Raw genomic sequence first — 20,877 nt, forward strand, 5'->3', positions numbered from 1 at the left:
TCCCTGAATCCTAATTTACTAGGAATTGCTTTTTTGTTGTTGTAGAAATGCAGACAAGAAGGCTGCAATTGGCTATGTTTATGAGGACAGCACACCAGCAGCAGAAGACAATGATGAGGAGGATAGTGAATCTAGCAGTGATGAAGATGTAGAAACCATGGATTTAGGTATAATTTTGAAACACATTTTGTCAGAGCAGAACCTCATTATCTTTCTCTACTCCTTAACTTTGCAAATTCTTCACCATTTGGTATTGTCTTTCAGTGATTGTTTAATTTGGATTACTGTTGAAGTCTTTCATTCATGTCATCAACTAATGCTGATTTTTAGCTATATGATCAAACTTGCCTTAAGCAACAACCTACAGACCTGCCAACCCTCACATTTTTTTGTGAGCCACTCCCAAAATATTACTGTTCCTCCCATACTCGTGCATTTTTACTTTTTCTCCCAGAAAAAGTATATTTCTGGAAAAACTTCATTCTGTTTAAGAAAATAAAATTTGAACCACCCTCCACCCCTGGCAAGTAAAATTGGAAGTGCACTGAAGTTTATTAAAATTGTTTTAAAGTTGTTGCAAAATTGAATCTTTTAGTTTGGTGACCATTTCTACAGTCTAATAGAAAGGGAGATTTGGATGAAATTGGAAAGTGAAAAAATATTAAACTTCTTTCCAAGCCTCATGTAGCCAGTGTTGCCAGTAGTGGGTGCAATGATTGTTGTATTGTTTACTCAGAGAGACAGCTGGACTTCTAATGCATAAAAGATGCATATGGGCAACATCCATGTCTCTCAAGGAGTTAGTATTAATTGATGTTTTTGATTCTTGTGTTCAGTCTGTTTTTTAATATAACAAATTTTTGAGGTTGGTAAGGTCAGCACCTATGTCAAAAGGCCAGAATTGTCTCAGTACACAGGAGACCTGTGAATATGGTTCATCTTTCATATGTGGCTCATGGAAAGTACCAAGATATTATTATTATTATTATTATTATTATTATTATTATTATTATTATTATTACATGTATCCTTATTAGATGCATTATTAATATCATTATTATTTCAGGCAGTTGGCATAATTTCCTGTTGAAAGAATTCACTGAATAAATCTCACATTAAAGAATTTTGTGGAAAAATATTTATTTCAGTGATTTCTTCAAGCTTTTACTCATCTTCATGCGGCATCTCGTGTATACCGTAAAGAGATGGCTTGCTCAGCTGCTTGCATATTACAGATGGAGCTGGCTATGATACAAGTGACAGACCTAGGTCAAATATAGAAAATGTCATCCAGGTCATTGATAGTTCATCTTTGTTCACAGACTTTTGATGCCTTTTAAGTTGAAATGCCTTTCCTATCGTGTATATACTATCAAATATGTACACATTTTCATCCTGAATTATGTGAGTTTGCATTCTTTGAATGTTTTGAACCAACAAAATATCTTGTATGCAAAAGTGACTATTGTGTTGGTCCATTATCTGTTCTTTGACTAAAAAGAGAACCCAATAATTAAATCCCTGTTAACATTTATTATCTCAAACAAGGATGGATGTTTAATAAAGATATTTTATGTACATTGTAACTCTCAGTTCATTTTTCTCATATAACAATGTTCTTTGTGCATTCAGATTTGTACAGGCATTCAACAAAAACTTATAACAAGGTAGCAGGGTTGTTTTGTGGGGGAGGGGTTAAAGTTATTTACAGTAATTACAATAATTACAGTCCACCTATCCTAGAGAAATGATTTTGAAAGCTGAATTAGATCTTTCATATTATAAAAATTACATAGGAAGCACTTCATTGATCTTGATCCCAAAAATATTGTTTTGTAATAAACTCAGGGAAAGTTGAATAGTTAAGATTTTATAAACTAAAGCAAATTAGGGTAAAATTAGTTTTCTTTAAATCTTGTTTTTTTTATGAATCCATTAATTATAGTTATCATAATCAGCACATCCCTACCCTCTACTCCACCCACTTCCCTCAACACACAGGAACACAGTGGGTAATGCAATGGGTTTCTATAAGAATGATGATATACACTGAGTATTTACCACAACAATGAATTTCATTGCATTATTGTGACTTTATTGAAACCCCCAAAAATAACTTTTGATAGATTAGCTAATTTAAGTTACACAGAGATCGACTTGTATGATGAGTATAAGCAAGATAAGGCATATTACAGATCGATCCAGGACATACACCTTCCTTGGGAAAATAACACTCTAGTTGTTGCTTGAGTGACTTCATTAAGCAGTAAGAAACTATTGTTTGGTTGCCTGGCTGTTATCAGAAACCAGGTGACTTGGGAATGGATGGAAATGGTTGTTGAAACTAGGTGACTGCTACATAAAAGTGGAAGTTAAACCAGGTTTGACTGCAGTAGGAAGGATTTGAGATATGTGCAATAATTTGCAATAGTTATCTGAGCCCAGTACCCAGTGAAATTTGTTTTCATACACAGGCCCAAGGCACGTGCCCGTATTTCAAGTGCCCAGAATGGCCATTGTTTTATTTTACTATTATTTTGACACAGTGTTGAAATGGTTGTACTTTAAATATGAAAAGAAATGTTTGAAAATAATTTTAAATTGACTTGTATTTATTTGCCTCTCAAAATATATCACATAAAGCAATGTTTTCCTCCAGGTCCTGATGTTAATCATTGTCCAGCACTCCAGTGCTCAAAGAATTTTTTAGATACTGGCCAGGGCAAGTCTCTCTTTTAAAAAAAGTAACTTGTCCTGGCTTGAAATGCAGTTGCCTGACAAGGCCATATTTTTTACTATTATTTTGACACACACAGAAAAATCAAATGGTCAGTCTTGTGATATTGGTCAATGCATGGTTGCTAACATTATGCTGAAGACGGGCTCACAGATTTCCAATAATTTCTGCATTCACAGGTGGTACATTCTAAATAATTGTGGCATACATCTCTGCAGTTGTGATTTCCGACTCTGTACTTTCAACTTTGCCTTCATGATGTTTTATAATCTGTATTTCATCATCATCTGTATGTGGTGAAAAGTATTTGGAGTCCTTGTAATAATTGTAGTTTTGGGATGCTTCAGAAATCTCCATGTCTCTTAATCGAAGTTGAAACTAGAAATGAAGTTGCATAGGCATTGATCTGTTTTTTATCAGTCACAAAAACATTAGCTTCGAGTCCATAATTAGTTGTGTGATAGTACTGCAGATTTGTCACAATTACACATGGTTCCCATGCTTCTGGAAAATCAGGAAAAAGTTGTGAGAAATGATGATTTTTTTTCCCCGACCATGAAAGTCCTTGAATTTCACAAATATTGATGAAAGTCTGGAAATACCCAGGAATTTTCAGCCAGCACTTGACACCCGAAACAGTCAAGTAATTGAGTCATAACTAAACTGATTGTGAGTTAAATTTGTCAAGTTCTAAACAGAATATTCGGAGGGTGCAGTATCGATCATTTGGGTGCTTGCAGTAAACATATATGCTGAGTAAATCCAAATGCTCAGTGAATTAGATTCGTCTAGTAGACTTTTATTTTCAAAGTCAGCTCGATATCTGTATCTCTCTTACAAGGAAGGTATAAAAACCAGTCTAGCATCACAAGAGGCCAACATGGTGGTGGCAAAGCATAGCCCCTTACCAGGTGGCCTAGTAAACTTCAAATTTTGTTAGATCGAGTGATACATGCATGAAATCGATATGAAAATTACTTATTTTCTCAGAAATTGTGACTATTAAAATCGTTATGTCTGTAATCTGCTGAAGGACAAGATAAAACTATGGCGTTGATGAAATGTGACCTGGTACTTGCGATATGCATTGCTAACAACCCACATTTTCAAATGTTGTAAAGAAAAACATAATAACAAATATTAAATGAAAGATGCATACAGGTTGTAATAAAAATAAAAAAATGAAAGAATACAGAATTTTCCATAATTATATATTCATAGAACAACTTTTGGAGTTTTGTTGTATCACATGACTATGATGTTGACATGTGCTCTCTGCTTGACAAATAGACTAGCCAGATTGCTGGTTTTTACAAAAAGTATCTTTCCTTTAATATAATTGAATTTCTATACAACAACATTAAAAGGATTTTGTTGTTGATATAATATATCAATTGGACTTCCAATGTTGTCATTTGAGATTTGTAAAGTCATGTGACTAGTAATGCAAATGGCGAGTATCGGGCCAGGTTTCATCTATACCGTAGTTTCATCTAGTCTGTCAGCAGATTAGAGACATAAAAAATATAATACTTGCAATTTCTGAGAAAATAAATCATTTTCCTATTGTCAATATAACATACATTTAAATTTTCTAGGCCCACTGGTAAGTGACTACCATATGTTGCTACTGCACGGTGGCAGCAAATTCCAAATTTTCGATATGCAAAAGCAATGACCCCACACCCCAGCCTAAATGTCCAAATATGAAAAATGGGGTGGGAATATTCGGATGAAACCCAGATTAGAAAATGGACTGCTGTTCGTTTTAAGCCAGATTTGTAGTCCAAATTGTTGAATCTGTGAAATGTGAAATTGTCGTCCCTTGTATTATGTATTAAAAACGATATGAGCCCCTGTATCAATACAGGTTTGGGGACTGCCTTAGCGAATTACAAGAAAAGTTGATTGTACAGAAAATTCAGTTCTTGTTTATACAGCAGTATATAATTTTAAAGGTCTTGTCAAAATTTAAATCAACCCTTTTAAAAATGTTTTTTAAATTATTGATTTTTAACCAGATCATCTTAAGGAGATTAGGTTGCTTGAACAATCTTGTTTGGGATTTTATTGGCACAGATAAATTCAGTGTTAAACTCTTTGTTACAAGACAAGATTCTAATTATTTGTGTTTATTATTTTCTTTTATATTGTAATAGGAAATGTAAATGTTTACTTTCTATAAGATGCATATATATATTGCTATATAATTCTTCTTAATTAAAGGTTTGAAAGGAGACAAAACTAATTTATGTTCATTGATGCTGTACCTGAGAGTGCTAATTATAGTTAATCAGTGAAATATGGAGAACAAAAATAGTAGTTTTCCAGTCATAGGTCACTTCACTTTGTAACATAATGTTTATGTAGACTTTTTAATATAATAAAGCAGACAACTATTGTAATGTGGAGGGATCTAGAGATGAGACCCAGCATGGAGCTGAGTATGGTGTGACCCTACCATAACGCACCCCGCGATAACGTGAATTTGTTTATAATGCGGTCGTGGTGTGGCTTCCAAAATTTTGTATATTCATTCACACATGAAAAAATATTTTTTGTTGAAAGTACATGAAATAGTGTATAACAAAATTATTATCATTTTTGGCAATAGATTGTGTATGAATTCAAATATAATACAATCGTGACGTGGTTCCTGAAATTTTAAATACATGTACATGTATTTTTCTCGTACAGGGAGAAAATATTTTTTTATTATGAGAAATAGTAGGTAAAACATTATTTATCATTTTGGGGATGAGTTCTCATATGAATTTTAATACAATCATGGCATAGCTTCTAAACTTTAACAATTTCATCAGGTTCTTGAAGTGTTATGCCCCAAAAAATATTATTGGAAATGTTACTTATTACTGACCCATTAGTAAAGCCAGTAAGTCGTCTTTGTGATTGTCTTTAATTAATTTTGTAAACAATCGCTGCTTAAACGATAGCCAACATGTGTTTCTTCTTTAACTGCATACACAACCAAGCAGCAGACAATGCGGTGGTTGATAGAAGATTCTCACAATTTAATAAACATCAAAAAAGAAAACCACCAACATGTTTGCTGGATTTGGCGGTGTTATTAGATGCAATCATTTGACCAATAAATAATGTCCGCTTTATTAGCTGGAAATTAATAAAAGTGACTCGTGACCATTAAAGGCCTACTTGACATAGTTCTCAGGTTTTAATATGTGTATGGTGTTTGCTTTTGAACTTATTAATTTTCTATTTTTTTAAAAAACTATTTTATCGTTATGGAAAAGCAAGTTCACAAAAGCAAGTCATTCTCTGCACTTTGCGTAATGATTAGTATAGTTTTCACACTTTCTTTTGATATTCACAAAATCTGAAGTAAAAGTTATATGCACGCTGAAAGCATGGGTTGATTGTTAATTATTCTTGCTGTAGTCATTCAAATGAATAGGTGTACAAGTGTTAATTATTGGAAATTTACAATGGATAAATTGTACACAGAAATGCATATGAGAAAATTTTAGCAGTATGAAATTTGTACAGACACCGTTCATAGACCCTGGAATGTAATGAACCATATACATGCTTCGTCTTTCTTAACCTAATTTTGCTGTTAATTTTTCCCATTGAATTCAGACATATATAATGATCTGTGACAAAATTATTTAATAGTTTAAATATGTATGCAATTTTTCCAATTGAATTACATGTATTGTGGAATAATTGCAAACCCTGATGGTACAATATCAGATGGCAAATAAACGGTGTTAATACTCTGTTCATGCTGTATATTAGACATTGAATTCAGACACAATGATCTGGGACAAAATTATTGAATATTGTAAATCTCTGTGTAATTTTTAAATGGAATTACATGCATTATGGATGAACTGCATGCCACAATGGCACGATAGTAAACAGTGTTGATACCCTATTCATCATATATATTAGACATGAATACATGTATATGTGCCAATGAGTTGTTCTCTGAAAAAAGTAAAATACTGTAAAACACCGCATTAATGCAACCACGCTATTAATGTGATCCAATTTTGTTAACCCCAATTATCGCATTATAACGGGGTTCCACTGTATTACTAATAATCAGTCATGAACCTAAACATAAAAATGCATCATTTTTTTAAACAGACTCGAGGTGTCTTTAAGGCACATTAGATAACACATTTCTTTTTTACATGCCGGATGAGCAATTCACTTATAATATGCGAGGGGCCCAATCTAGATTAAGAGGGACCTTGGATATCAGGCTGCCTGATTTTCTTTACCTTGCCCATAACAGATTATTGGAGTTGGAGTAATATGAATTATATGAAAACTGACAAAAGTTTAGAAAAATGTGGTTTATCACAGATTTCATTATCGAATACTTAGATCTAGTACCCAAAATTTTAGAATATATAGACATGGTGTTTGAGCTGCTATTTTAATGTTTTAGTTTTTAGCAAATCATATTTGTCATCTTCAGCAATTTGGTTGTGAGCTTTAAATATGGTCACATCTTGCCTTATTTGTAGCAATATACAGACTGTACAAATCATAGGTTTACATATTTAGATTTACATTGAAGGACATAATTGTCTTCTATACAAGAATGTATGTTGTGACATCTGTCATTAAAATATCTTTAAGATGTATTTGTATGTTCAGTGGTGAACATTTTTGACAATAGTGAATATTTAATGATATAATTTATATTGGTGACATTTCAGATGTAACGCTTGATATTGACACATTGAACACAGAACAGAAGCGACTTTTGAATCAGTGTGCTCACCAGTATGGCATGAAAGATGATGATTACACAAGGTAACAGAAAAATCTTTCAAGTACTCTTTAGTTGTGTAATATCGCAAATTGCACATGTTGGAATACCCAGTACTTGAAGTTACGGGTATTCCATTAGCCCAATAAATTTCCAGCCATACATGGTAATTATCATAATTTCAGTAGTCTGGTGATTAGTAAAGTTCAAGTTGTTGCCAGTTAGCATTTTGTAGGATGGCCTAGTAATGATTCAGCATGATTAGTAAATTTCTCAGTATAATAGATGTAACGTCACCCTCTTAGTAAGAGGGGTGGTTAATTGGATTTATTTCATCATAATAATGTCATCATAATAATGAGTGGTGAAAAGAGGGCCATGTCCACGAATTATTGTATCACCTTCTTCTCGTGACCCTTATATCACGTCTTCCTATTCTCTTGTCTTCCTATTCTGAACCTCCATCTCTTCCTGGACCTCCTAGTCCTTTATTCTGAATACATCATCTATTTCCGGACTTCCAACTTTGGACTGTCCTGTCTCTCATAGAAAGCTGTTTCCTTAAAGGACAAAATTACTCCTAAATCTCTATACATATCACTTTCTATACGTACATAAAATTTCCTCAACGTTACTCAGAAGCATAACTAGCTATCCAAACACTGCACAAATTCTGACCTAATTCGATAGATCATCAACTCTCGTTTCACAGTGACTGACCATAAAGTAACATGTGAACGGTGTACCTAACATTACTGTATCTCTCTACCTACGCTACCACATGCTAGATTACTCTTGCATAAAATTCACAGAATTCTATATCACCGCATTCCCTAACCTACACAATTATTTAAACATTACAAAATCAGTTATAACATTACTCTTGCATAAAATTCACAGAATTCTATATCACAGCATTCCCTAACCTACACATTTATTTAAACATTACAAAATCAGATATAACATGCGATTATCATTAACTCACAATCATCCTAACAGACCAAGGAAATTTTTTCATATAACCCTATGAAGCCCTACACAAATGTAAATTTGGATTGCATGCAGCCCATCAATTCTATCAGTGAACTAGTAACTGTAAAATTAAAGAGATAAATTGCATAACAACTCTAGCATCAACAGATTTCCATGATATTGAATAAACGATACATAATATGGATCCTAGTCATATCAACACATTTGCACAAAACAATCAAAAATCGAAAATTATGTGGAAGAATTAAATTGCATACCTTAATGCTATTCTCTTTCAGAAAGAATGCATCCTAGCACTAAAACCTGTCTTCTCTTACATGACACCCACCTAGCCACCTTTTCTTGTTTAACGAGGAAAGCACTATTCTTTTTAGGCATCCCTGGAGCCAAACTTCTCTTTCAGGAAATTTCAGGGTAAAGAATTTCGACTAAGGTCATCACTTTAAATTCACATTACTTCCAAAGTGTCTTAATTTACTCTGACCAATTGAACACAGCGGTTCTTAAATTTTTCCCAAGATAATCATTTCTTTCATCAGATTTTGGATGGTCTGGAATCTTTGAACTATGTTGCATATCAATTTCTCTTTGAAAATGACTACTTGACATGGGTTCCTATCAAACAGGTATGGTTGGTGCTCAAATGTTTACTTTCTCAAATGTTTACTTTCAAGATTAACACTGACATGGGGGAAGGGAAAGAAGAAAGATTGAAGTGACCCTTCACAAAGACTTCTCTGGCTTAAATGTGATAAAAATTTAATGCTAAATGCATTAAACTTTAAGGTGCAGTACTATTCAAAATCTGACACTTTACACTAGGCCTTTTTGTTACAAAGATTTATGGTAAGTTTTAGGCATGATGCTGTGAAAGATGTGACTCCCAAATTATATTAAGGAATCATATTGTAATTGACAGTAAGTTTTGGAAGATCTAAATTCAATCATTTTATCATGACAAAAGGTCTTGGATACTTGTTCTGCACTATGACTTGTTTTTTCAATTAGCATTACTAAATAATTACTGTATATACTTGTGTATACGCCCATTTGCATACAAGCCGACCCCCAAATTGAACAGGTGTAAACACTAAAAAGTGTTTGACCCACGTATAACCCAACCCACAACTCCGAGACACCTCAAGATGCACAAGGTAAGTTCTAAATGCATTTATTTAGGCAAACTTATATTTAAAATATTACATTTATACTTATCTCGAGGTCGGCGTGCATGATTGTTAAAAAGAAATGGTATAAACTTGTTTGAAAAGTCATTTATTTAATTTTCTGTTTTCTTGTTTCTGCCTAATTTTGATTTGTGTATAATTTGATTGATTGATGACAAGAATTTAGCAGTCGCGAGTTACTGTAACACTACCTCTCCCTTTTGACTCAATTATTGTTTGTTTATGCATTATTGTATTGGAAATTTTATATCAGTGCACCAGTAATTAAGTTTTTACTCTGCTTTGAAATTGTAAATACCTAACTCATTAAAATGTAATCCCAGTATGACAAATCAACAAACAACAAAATGGTTTGATCCAATGCTCGCAATTAGGCTACTGAACATATTTACATAATGGCGCTACCACATGTACATTGCAGGTTTGATTAAACGCTGAATTAAGTACATCCCTTGGAGTCTAATCATGCGTACCATTGTGCCAGACATTAATGATATCTCCAAAATACAATAATGAAGTTTCAGAAATAATGCTTCAAAAATTATGGTAGTATCGTAAAAGCTGAGTTGTAGTTTGCTTTAATGTAAGTGACCTTACACCATACTTGTCAACTGTCACGTTGGGAGGAAGAAAAAGACTTTGGGATTGCTCCATGTCTACCTCCTGATTTCATATCTTCCGATTTTTGCAGAGAACTCCCGATTATTACATTATGTCTTTGATTTTCATTTCTTCTAAACAAGAAAAGTCCTACATATTCTGTTGCATCACCTGTGAATTATTGTTGTAATAAAATAGTGACTTTACTAGAAAGAATTTGCTTCTTCACTAAATAGAATGTTAAGTTTAAACATTATTCACATAAATTAATGATTTTTTTTAACCTCTATAACAATAAAAAATTAAAATAATAAACCAGAACAAAAAAAAATAAACCACACCAATAAAATTGTCCACAATTTCAGTCCCAAGAATGATCACTACGAATGCAGTAACTCCATATGCTATATTCCCACGAAAGAAACTTACACAAGTGAACACCTGGCATTTTATACTGTATAAACCAATATTAATTACCATCGTTAAATTAAATGAAGGAATGAAAATACCACACAGCAGCTTATGTGTCCTCAAAAAGCTAATTCAGAATACATGTTTTATAGTAAACAATACTAAATGCTTTACGAGTTGACAAGAAGGGAATAAGGTTGTATATACAACACGGGGAAAATAGTTGCCACATGTATGGTATGAGGCTGGCTATTTAGATACCTTTAGTTCAACAAAATTGGGAATCCTTTATTTGCGAATCAACTGCTGGTGCTTGCATAACACACTATAGTGTAGAACATGGTTTCTTTAAATTACAATGGAGAGCCAATCATTTTCACAGAATAGTTGCATCAGTAAGGATTAACTTTTAATCAGTCTAGTTGGCTTTCTTGTTTGTTTATTTTAGACTAACTAAAGTGCAGTTTGGGCACAGCTGACCAGAGTATGAAAATATGGCACATCCTGGGGGAAAATAGGATGTGTCACAGGGAGAAACAGCGAGTCTTTTTGTGAATTTCTTGCAGTATTGGACCAGGATGATTGATCAATATTTAATGAAAACAAGGCTTTAAAAATGCCACAAAAAAACTCCCAATTTTAGGTCCAAATCTTTATTTTTTTATTCTGTCTCCCTACGTGGCTTTTGAAGAGTTTATAGATAAGCCTTACACCCCGTTTTACAAAAACGGTGATCATCCTAATATTATGGAATAAAGGCAATTACACATCAGTGTACTGGTATAGTTACCAGTCAAAATTCCCTCAACACAAGCCAGTTTCAGGGTTTTAATGATTAACTGGCCTGTACTGCTGTCACAAAATGAAAGAAAAATTTGCCAACTATCAACGTAGGAGACATCGAAACATCAAGTTTTCCATTGTGTGGAAAGTTATGATGTTTGTTTAGTTAAAACACAAAATTAACATTGATTTATGTTGATCTTAGGTGATCTATATGAGAATTTTAGCCTTTATTATTACCACTCTTAGTGAACTTGTAAATTATGATGGTTATGTGCCTTGTGCAATTCAGCGTGTGTACCTTTTTAAACATATTACTTCAATTTGTAGGATCATTTATATAATTGAAAATGAGTAACTCCTGTGCATGTGATTCAATGTAAATGAAACAGCTATTAAGGACTAGCTGAAAAGTTATAGCAGAACTAAAATAGTGGACACAAATTTTTTAAATGCAAATGCATTATGTACCGAGTTCTTAATAGAACACGGACTACCCCTAGCAGTAGAAGACTACATTGGTCCTTTGTTCAAATGGATGTTTCCTGATTCCAAAATTGCAGAAAATATGCATGTGCTAGAACAAAATCATCTAATATTGTCAGGTGCTTAGCAGAAGATACTTCACTTAAAACTGCAAAAGCCATGAAAATTGGGCTGATTAGTATTGCAACAGACAGGAGTAGTGATCATGACAAAAAGTTGTACCCAGTTTGTGTTTATTTACTTGATAATGCTTTGAATAAACATAAGTTGGCAAAACTGTATGGAGGTTTTAAGCTGATAATGCATCAGTGATGACTGGAATTCATAAAGGAGTTGCATTCTATATTTTGAAAATTGTCTCCATCATTGTACGTATCAGGTTGTCTGTCATATGATGCACCATGCTGCAGGAAAGGCTGCTGATAAATTAGAAGGAGAACTCTTGAAGTGTCAAATTGGTACTCTAACTGACAATGTACTTAATGCGGACAGAGTTGATTTTTTTCATCTTATTTCCCAGTTAAAATATCCAATAACTGTAAGATATAAATTTCCTCTTTGTCAGGTTATGAAAAGAATATTGGTTCTTTACCATTCTAATGCTGACTATGAGAGATTGTTCAGTATTGTTAACAAAAATAAAACTGAATTCAGATCCAGGCTCTGTAACCCAGCACTTAATGCTCTACTGGTGTGCAAAGCATTCATAGTCTCAGCTGGTACAAAGTGTTCTGAAATGCAATACGAGAGTCTGTTGCTTTTTAAAGCTCAAAGTGTTATATATATAAACTTTAAGCAGTAATTGATGTTAAAAGTCCAGAGGGATAAATAAATCATTTTGTACATATGCTGATTGAATTTTTGTCATGTTATATGTGGATTACTCTTTTTCTGCTTGGATTACTCTTTTTGTCCACTTGGATTACACTTTTTCCTCACCAGGGGTTGGCATGTATGATCTAGGTATCAAACTTGTATCAACCTGGTTTGTTTTCTTCTCAAATGCAAGAACAGTATCATTCTTGTGTTGGAAAAAGCATTTACCAGGACATTAGTTTCTGCAAGGGAGTTTCTTTAACTCTTCAGCCTGATGAATATGGAAGTGTTCCTGTTTTAGATACACTCTTTGCAGATAGCCCTTCTGGTACAATGGTATCAAATCTTCGGTTATTTAGGCCTGAAAATCAAACTTCTCTGCTTCATTGTCAAGACAAAGAATGGCTTGAGGCAGGAATACCTTTATAAGCAATGCAGTTGAATCTGTTCTGATACCAATTTATTTGGTTGGGGTACACTTGCTACCAGACTTTGTGGTAGTCATTGACAAGTGGACACTGCAACAGAAGGCTCTTTACTTTCAATCAAAATGGAAACAAAATGATTGTTCTCAGCGCCTCTCATGCTTGGTTAGCATGCATCCTAAGGAAGATAATGCATCTATCTTCAAAGTGTGTGTTGTTTGTGTGTGTGTGTGTGTGTGTGTGTGTGTGTGTGTGTGTGCATGCTGGTTTGTATGATTTAGATTTTTCACATACCTTCAACAGTTTTTCAGTCATATTGCTACAATGTCTGCCGTGTGGCAGTTTATAGTGATGTCTACTGCTAGGGCATCATGCTGCAGACATGTAGAATTATGTCCCACCCAGTCACATTATCCTGACACTAGGCCAACCAGTGTCAAGCAAGGCAGCTGCTAGTACAGTGTGACCCCGCTATAACACAGTAGTTGGGAGCCATAAAACCAGACCGCGTTATATACCGAACCATGTTATATGCAACCAAGTCAGTTAGCTGAAGAAAATATATCCCCCTCCCCAAAAAAATTTTAAAAAATGGGCGGCAGGGGGTGGTGGGGTGGTGGTGTTAATAATGCGGGCAGTAAAATACGTGCTTCATTGGCACAGTTACCATCTTGAATTGATAAATATTAAATGAGAAATACACCTGTAGTGAAAACAGAGAAGATAATATAATAATTTACTTTATTTAGAGAACCATGAATTGGTACATATACATGAATCCCGTTTATATATAAATGTCTAATGTATAGCATGAATAGTATCAAGACCGTGTACTCACCTGCAAACCTCATCATATACATTGAATCCACAATACAAGTGATTCCTTCGAAAATATGCACACACAGCTTTAAAATATTCATTAATTTTGTAACAGGTCATATTGGTCTGAATTCAGTGGTAAAACATAGCACAATCACGTAATGAATGATGAAGCACATTTACTTTAAAGTACGTTCCAAGTCGGTAAAAGTTAGTTTGCGTTTTAAGCCACCATTGGCATAAACTTTTTCCCTACAAAAAGAAAACTTTCACAGCACAGTTAATGTGTTCCAGTCATGTTGGAAAATGCAAAAATCCATCAGATTCCATCACTTTTATTTAAGTTTGGTACTGACTTCCTTTGAAGAAAAGTTCTTTGCTGTTATTGCAAGATTGTAGTCGGCTTTCTTTGATGAAGGGTGCATGCGCTATTGAAGTCACCGCTAAAGGACAGCTTAGGAGAACCAAACGAATGCCCCATTTCTTATTGTGGCGGCAACATCAAATAATTGAGACTGGTATTTTTTCCATTTGCTGAGCACGTTTTCATAACAGTCGGTGCTTCAAAGGTTATCTGTTTCCTTTGAAATTTCAGCAAACTATTTTATCTGGGTACATTTTTAAAAAGGAATTGGCCATCATTTAGACTATTCTAGTTACTGTCCATCCATGCCTACTGAATAAACCAATAAGATGTATGTTTTTTCTCTTTGTGGTAGCAGCGTGATGCTGCCTTCCACGCATGTGTCTGAAAATTAACAAAGGGTCAATGGACGATAGAGACACATGTGTTCTGATGACAGGAATTATTACAGAAAACGTGAGCGTTCTGTAGAATTTAATTCTGAGTGAAACGAAGAAGAATTTTACTTACCAGCCGCATACAAATGTCAGTCTTTGTAAATTTATTGATTACTAGCAAGCGGCCGATAATCCGATGAAAGAAATTACGAAACAATGCCTCGACCAGTTGATCTCCGTTACCAGAAATGTCAACAACAAAAAATCAGATATTTCACAACATATAGAACTCATGCTAGATGTCAGGATAAGCGGATTATGATATAACAATGCACTGTTTAAATGGTTCGTCAGAGTAGACAAAGAATATGTTTATGTAACAATTGATAAATTTCAGTGCATTTTATATCCAGTTTGCGGCTTCCTTTCATGGGGCCTCTGAATTTCTGCACTCCAAACCAATGGTTGTATATAAAAGTTTAAACAGCCAACAGTGTCGCCAACAAATAAAAAAATGCCACATGGTATGTTTTGCAGCCAATAAGGAAAAACAATCTAAGTTTGTGACATTGGCGAAGACCTACAAGATCCCAGAATAAACTTTTCATGCGTTTTTTCTTCTTACTTTTAAGGAGAAGAAAAAACTTTTTTGTGTACGAGATAAATATATATAAAATTTCAGGAGCCAAGTCACGATAGTCTTGTATTATTCATATGCGATCTCTTCCCCAAAATGAGAAGCAACTTTTTACGTTTTTTCGTAGTTTTAAAGAAATTTTGTTCTGCACAAGAAAAATACATGTATATGAAATTTCGAGAGCCATGCCACGACCGCGTTATATCTGAATTTGCATTATAATGGAGCGCATTATAGCGGGGTCACACTGTACCTTTTTTATAAGTGTTTGGTGTTGACTCTGCAGTGGTTCGAACCTCTGTACCCTACACTGGCTCTCCATTCGATCCAGATTCAAACAAAAAATTTGTTCTTTTTGCTACGTTTCACAGATGGACTCCAGTCCAACATACCTATCCGACCTCACCCATGTGTACACACCAGCAAGATACTAATGCTCCTCTTCTGACATTTGTATACTCATTATTCCCACTATGAAAATGAAGTCATATGGATAACGTTCTTTTGCATATCAAGGCCCAGCAACATGGAATAAATTGCCCACTGAACTTAGACACAAAGACACAGTGATCCCATTCAAGAGTGCTCTTAAAACTCACTTATTTCGACTGCAAGAACAAACTTAAAGACCTAATAATGTTTCCTACCTTAAATATTTTCAGCATGTCCCTTTGTCTACTATTACTACCAAAATTGTCATGCTTATGTCGACATCGAGATAAAAATAAACGCACATGTTGACAGAAGCCCTTGGTCCCAGCTTGAACAAATCCTTTGTTTTCTAATCATTTATGTCAACAAACTGCCAGTTCTGACTCATACTTTGTTCAACAATTAGTTGATCTTGCCGACAGGCTTCAGTTTTCCTGCCTAATCATTTATGTCGGCAAGCAGCCAGTTCCGACCTGTACTTTATTCAACAGTTAGTTGATCTTGCCACCAGGCTTTAATGTCGCAGTAAAAAAAAACCACATGCTTTTGTTTGGTCCTATAAAGTTGACCTCTCATGGCGATTTAAATAAAAGTAATGAAATCTGATCCATTCTTGCATTTTCCAAAGTGATCGGTGATTAAAACAAGTTTATTGTGATGTGACAGTTTCCTTTTTCCTTTTATTTAGCATGTGTCAGTGTATACAATATTATGCCTTCATTAATCATATCAGCTGCATATCTCTTGTTTGCTTTATGAACTTTTCACGATGACTACTGTAACTAAATACATGTACTGTTTAAACCAACTTGTTGACAGGTTTTCATTTCCCTGTGAATAGCCCCATCCCCTTAGTAGCCTCAATAAGATGGGAACAGACTTACCAAAATCTGGGCTAAATTAAATACATGTACTTGAAGCATGTAAATAACAACTATGCAACCATGTTCTAATGCCAACATCGAGTATCGTAGTCAATGTTTTTCATATCAGGATGTGACTGATGCAATATTTTATTGTGGAGTTTATTACACAAAGGTAACCAAAATGTAATTTGTCAATATACATGTGTATTTCACACTGGTTTTGTCTTCATGTACTCAAAATTTCCATTGTTTGTTTTCTCAAAGTGTAAGTGCTACTCACTGACAACAGGTCACCCCTTGCTAACAAATTTAAATTGTATCTTTTTTCACCACCACCCCCAACACATACGTCGACATAAATGGGTAGGACTGTATTTTATTATTATTAATATTATTATTATTATTATTATTATTATTATTATATTATTATTATCGTAAGGAAAACTCTCCCAATGGAATCCAGGGTAACTTTGATCAATTTATAAATTCTGATCCTACTTTTGAAGAGGTCCGAGTTTATCATTAAAGGTGCATTCAAGATATATATGTAAAACATTGTCTCTGGCTTCAAGTCAATCATACAGGGTCAAGACCTTTATGGATATGGATAATGAGAACAGTAATCCATCCGTAATCTCTTAAGATCAAGGAAATTAGCTATAATCTGTACATCATATGTGAATTGCATTATTGAGCAAATAGTTTGTGTAACTTAAATGATGTGGTGGGCAAAATGACTGCTGCTGATTGAGTTATAGAGTATGGCCTTCTGCAATGGGCATCTTACTATTGAGGCTGAGACTGATGCTGGCAGAAAGGAGAGAGCAAGGTGAGCTGGAGAGGCAATTCTTGTGCAGCCTGTTTCACCGTGTTCTCAGTATGGCCTCTGAAGAACAGGGAGAACTGATAGGTACTGATAGCAGTGGCACAATATGGTGAGACTTGATTGAAGGTGAGGAAAGGAAAGCCACCCATCTCACATAAAGCCAGATTGCATGAGCCAGTCTGGGCATTTGCAGTAGTGTAGCAAGCTTTGCGGTTAATAACATTTGCAATGCAGCATGTTTACTCCCAAGCATGATCATTACCCATTTTCTCCCCAGGTCTGAAAATTGCAGTTGAAGGCAAGCATTTACAGTATTTCTCATCAACATTGGCACTGCCTGAATCACACAATTGTCACTTTTATAGAAAGTGAGGTATAATTTTTAGAATAGTGAGGCAGATGTGTCATTGTACAAAATTGGATTTTCTAAATGATAGGAGTCCAGGTGCATCCTGTACCAGCTGGTGGAGAATTATATTGGCAGCTGGCTTTATGAGAAGAAAGCTTTGGAATTGCCTGGTTCCCAACTCTGGTTATACAGTCAGTAATCTCAGTTGTAAGATACTGCAGGAACAGATGGAAGCAAAATGGTCGTTCTCATCAACATAGTTTCTGACATAGTTTGTCTGATTAAAAGATTGCGGTGGATGGCACTCAGCCACACAGAGGATCCTAAAGATATCTTTGCAGATTTAAAGCTTAAATCTGCCCTCTCCATTGTTGAATCAGAGTTCACAAGTTCATGAAGGTTGTCCACACATTCACTTGCAGTGGTAGGGGTGTGGGCTGATCAAGTATATATTCTGAGAGAAATGTAGTTTACAATAAAAAGTTCCTTTCCACACAATGTCTTGTGCTCTTTGTCATCTGCTTTGACCAAACTTTAGCTTACATTTGAGACAGAGAAGATTCCTTTTCATTTTGGGGTCAAATGGCAAGGTCATGGGGACTGAAAGAAGGAAAAACAATTTCCCCAAAACTATTTAAGTTCTGTACCGCATGCTTTGATTTAACTTCATAGATTGCTTGAGACAAGGAATTCACTTATTGTTCTTGGGGTTAAAAGGTTCAAGTTAATGTCAGAGGGACTTAAGAAAGAAATCGTTTCCACAAAATAACTCCAGTCCAATGCCACAAACTGGAACTAAACATTGTAGATAGCATATATTTGAGACAAGAAAGGCATTTTTTGATTTTGGAGTTAATAGGTCAAAAGTCAGGGTCTCCAAGACAAAAAAGAAACATGATTTCTGCAAAATAAATAGAATTTCTGTGTTGTTTGCTTTTACCAAATTTTGTGAGGCTTGCATTTAAAAACAGGCATCTGTTGATTTTGGATTCAAAATGTCCTTTATCAGAGGGTTTTTATATAAAAGAAATGTAGTAATACTATTTACCACATGGCCAGTGGTACTGTTCATGGTTGTCATGTACTGAAACTGAATGCAGTATAAGCCTGGATCATATGAACATAACTTGTTTTTATGCCTTATTTTGAAACATGATACATAATGTGTGAAAATACAACACATGTTTGTGCTCCCATAACTGAATGCAGTATATTATAGAATTTTGTGAATTCAGATATGACAGTTTTGCCATGAAGCTTAATACATAACTGTGGTCATTTAAATTTTGCACGATTCATCTTGTGTGTGTTTATTTTCATCACTATGACCCCAGTTTATTATATATTAAGAAAATCAGAGATATTCACAGAAAATTGAATTTGTTTCATGTAGGTGGCTGAGGAAGGATAAGGATGAACAGGAAGCTCTTAGACAGGCCAAGCTAATTGAAGAAGAGAAAGCTCAGTTTGCTGTAAGTAGAACTGTTTTCAGATTTTTTTGCTTAAGTTTTAAAATTGTGCTACATAAAAAAGAATTGAAGAAAAATTTGTTCCTAGCATATCATTACTGCTTGAAAGAAGGCACTTGGCAGGAACACTATCACTTGAGGCCATTAGTTGCTCATGTCATATATGACAGTCTGATATATCCACCATTATTATGTTAAACCGAGAGCCTTAAGCTGATTTTATGACAATTTTGAAAGATAAAAATTTATGATTTTTTTTTAAACGAGTTAGCAGTATTTAGGGGTATAAGGCCTAGTGAGCTTATGTGGTTGTCATCCATTGTTCATAATGTCATCTGTCCATCCAAAATTACTTATGAAAACTATTGAAACCATATTGCTGATACAGTTTTGATACAGTTTTGATCAGACTTGGAATAATATGGACTTGTGTCATGAAGATTTCAAATTAGTTCAGTCAAGAGCAAGGTCCAAACATGGTAATGTGGTGACCTTACATCTGATTGGCTGAACTTGTTAACACATAAGAGGCAATATTTCTTATTAGAGTTTGATCAGACTTTGAATATTGGCTTATATCATCAAGATTTTAGATGAGTTCTTTAATACGAGATATCCATGCATATTAAGAAGGTGATCTTCCATCAGATTGGCTGGTTTCATTACTGCTTGAGACCATATCTCAGATCCAGTTTTGATAAAACTTCGAACATAGGCTTATATCATCAAGATCTCAGATGAGTTAGATATTGAGCAAAACCGACACATTTTAATCACATGAACTTGCATCTGAATGACTGAGCTTGTATGCTGTCACTCTAGTCAAGACATCAGATGGGTACATTTTTGAGCAAGATAAAGTGTCTTATAAGTGAGATCTATGGATATTCATGAGGTGATCATGTCTAGGATTAACTAAGTTTTCTGTACCACTCTAGAGACTTTGTTTTTCATATGGTTTTGATAAAACATGATAATAGGCTTATATTATCTAGATCTCAGTTAAGTATGATTATAAATGTGATGTACACAATTTTTTGATTAGCTGAACTTGTCATCAGTTAGCGACCATATTTCTGATCTGAGTTTGATCAGACTCGTTAAATGGTCCTGTCTCGTGACAATATTTGATAATGAGAAAGATCAAATTGTATCTAACTGGCAGAGCTTGTTACAATTTTGGAGAACACAAATTCTGATTGTATTTTGCTCCACCTTGCCGATATCTTATATTTTTTAATAAGATCTGCACATTTTAAATAGATGATCTTGCATTTGAATAGTGGAGCTTGTTACCATTCTTGAGACTATATTTCTCAGCCAATTTCAATTAGATATGGCAAATACTTATAGTATTCTCACACCATTGTGTTTGTACCCCTCTACAGATTTTAAAACAGATGGCATGAAGGATATAAAAAATACACACATCTCAGTCCTTTCATTCACTGATTTATAAATTATAACCTGATTTGCATCAGGGGGTCCCAAGCACTGTCATCTTGTTGGCATTTCAAATCAAACAGGAGTCTCTT

At 34.4% G+C, this 20,877-nt stretch overlaps 1 protein-coding gene across 4 annotated transcripts in view; it reads left to right on the forward strand.

Annotated features, from left to right (window-relative positions):
• LOC149805131 (CLK4-associating serine/arginine rich protein-like) overlaps positions 1 to 20,877 on the forward strand; it is a 126,464-nt gene that overhangs the window by 28,297 nt on the left and 77,290 nt on the right. For all 4 annotated transcript variants that reach the window (XM_089947719.1, XM_089947727.1, XM_089947735.1 and 1 more), the window contains exons 7-9: positions 46 to 167; positions 7,450 to 7,546; positions 19,267 to 19,345. In XM_089947719.1, coding sequence (XP_089803845.1) covers positions 46 to 167; positions 7,450 to 7,546; positions 19,267 to 19,345 — 298 coding nt within the window. The remainder of the gene's footprint in view (positions 1 to 45; positions 168 to 7,449; positions 7,547 to 19,266; positions 19,346 to 20,877) is intronic.

This window comes from Sinohyriopsis cumingii, chromosome 2, assembly GCF_028554795.1.
Source record: "Sinohyriopsis cumingii isolate HCF-2022 chromosome 2, ASM2855479v2, whole genome shotgun sequence".
Lineage (NCBI taxonomy): Eukaryota > Metazoa > Mollusca > Bivalvia > Unionida > Unionidae > Sinohyriopsis > Sinohyriopsis cumingii.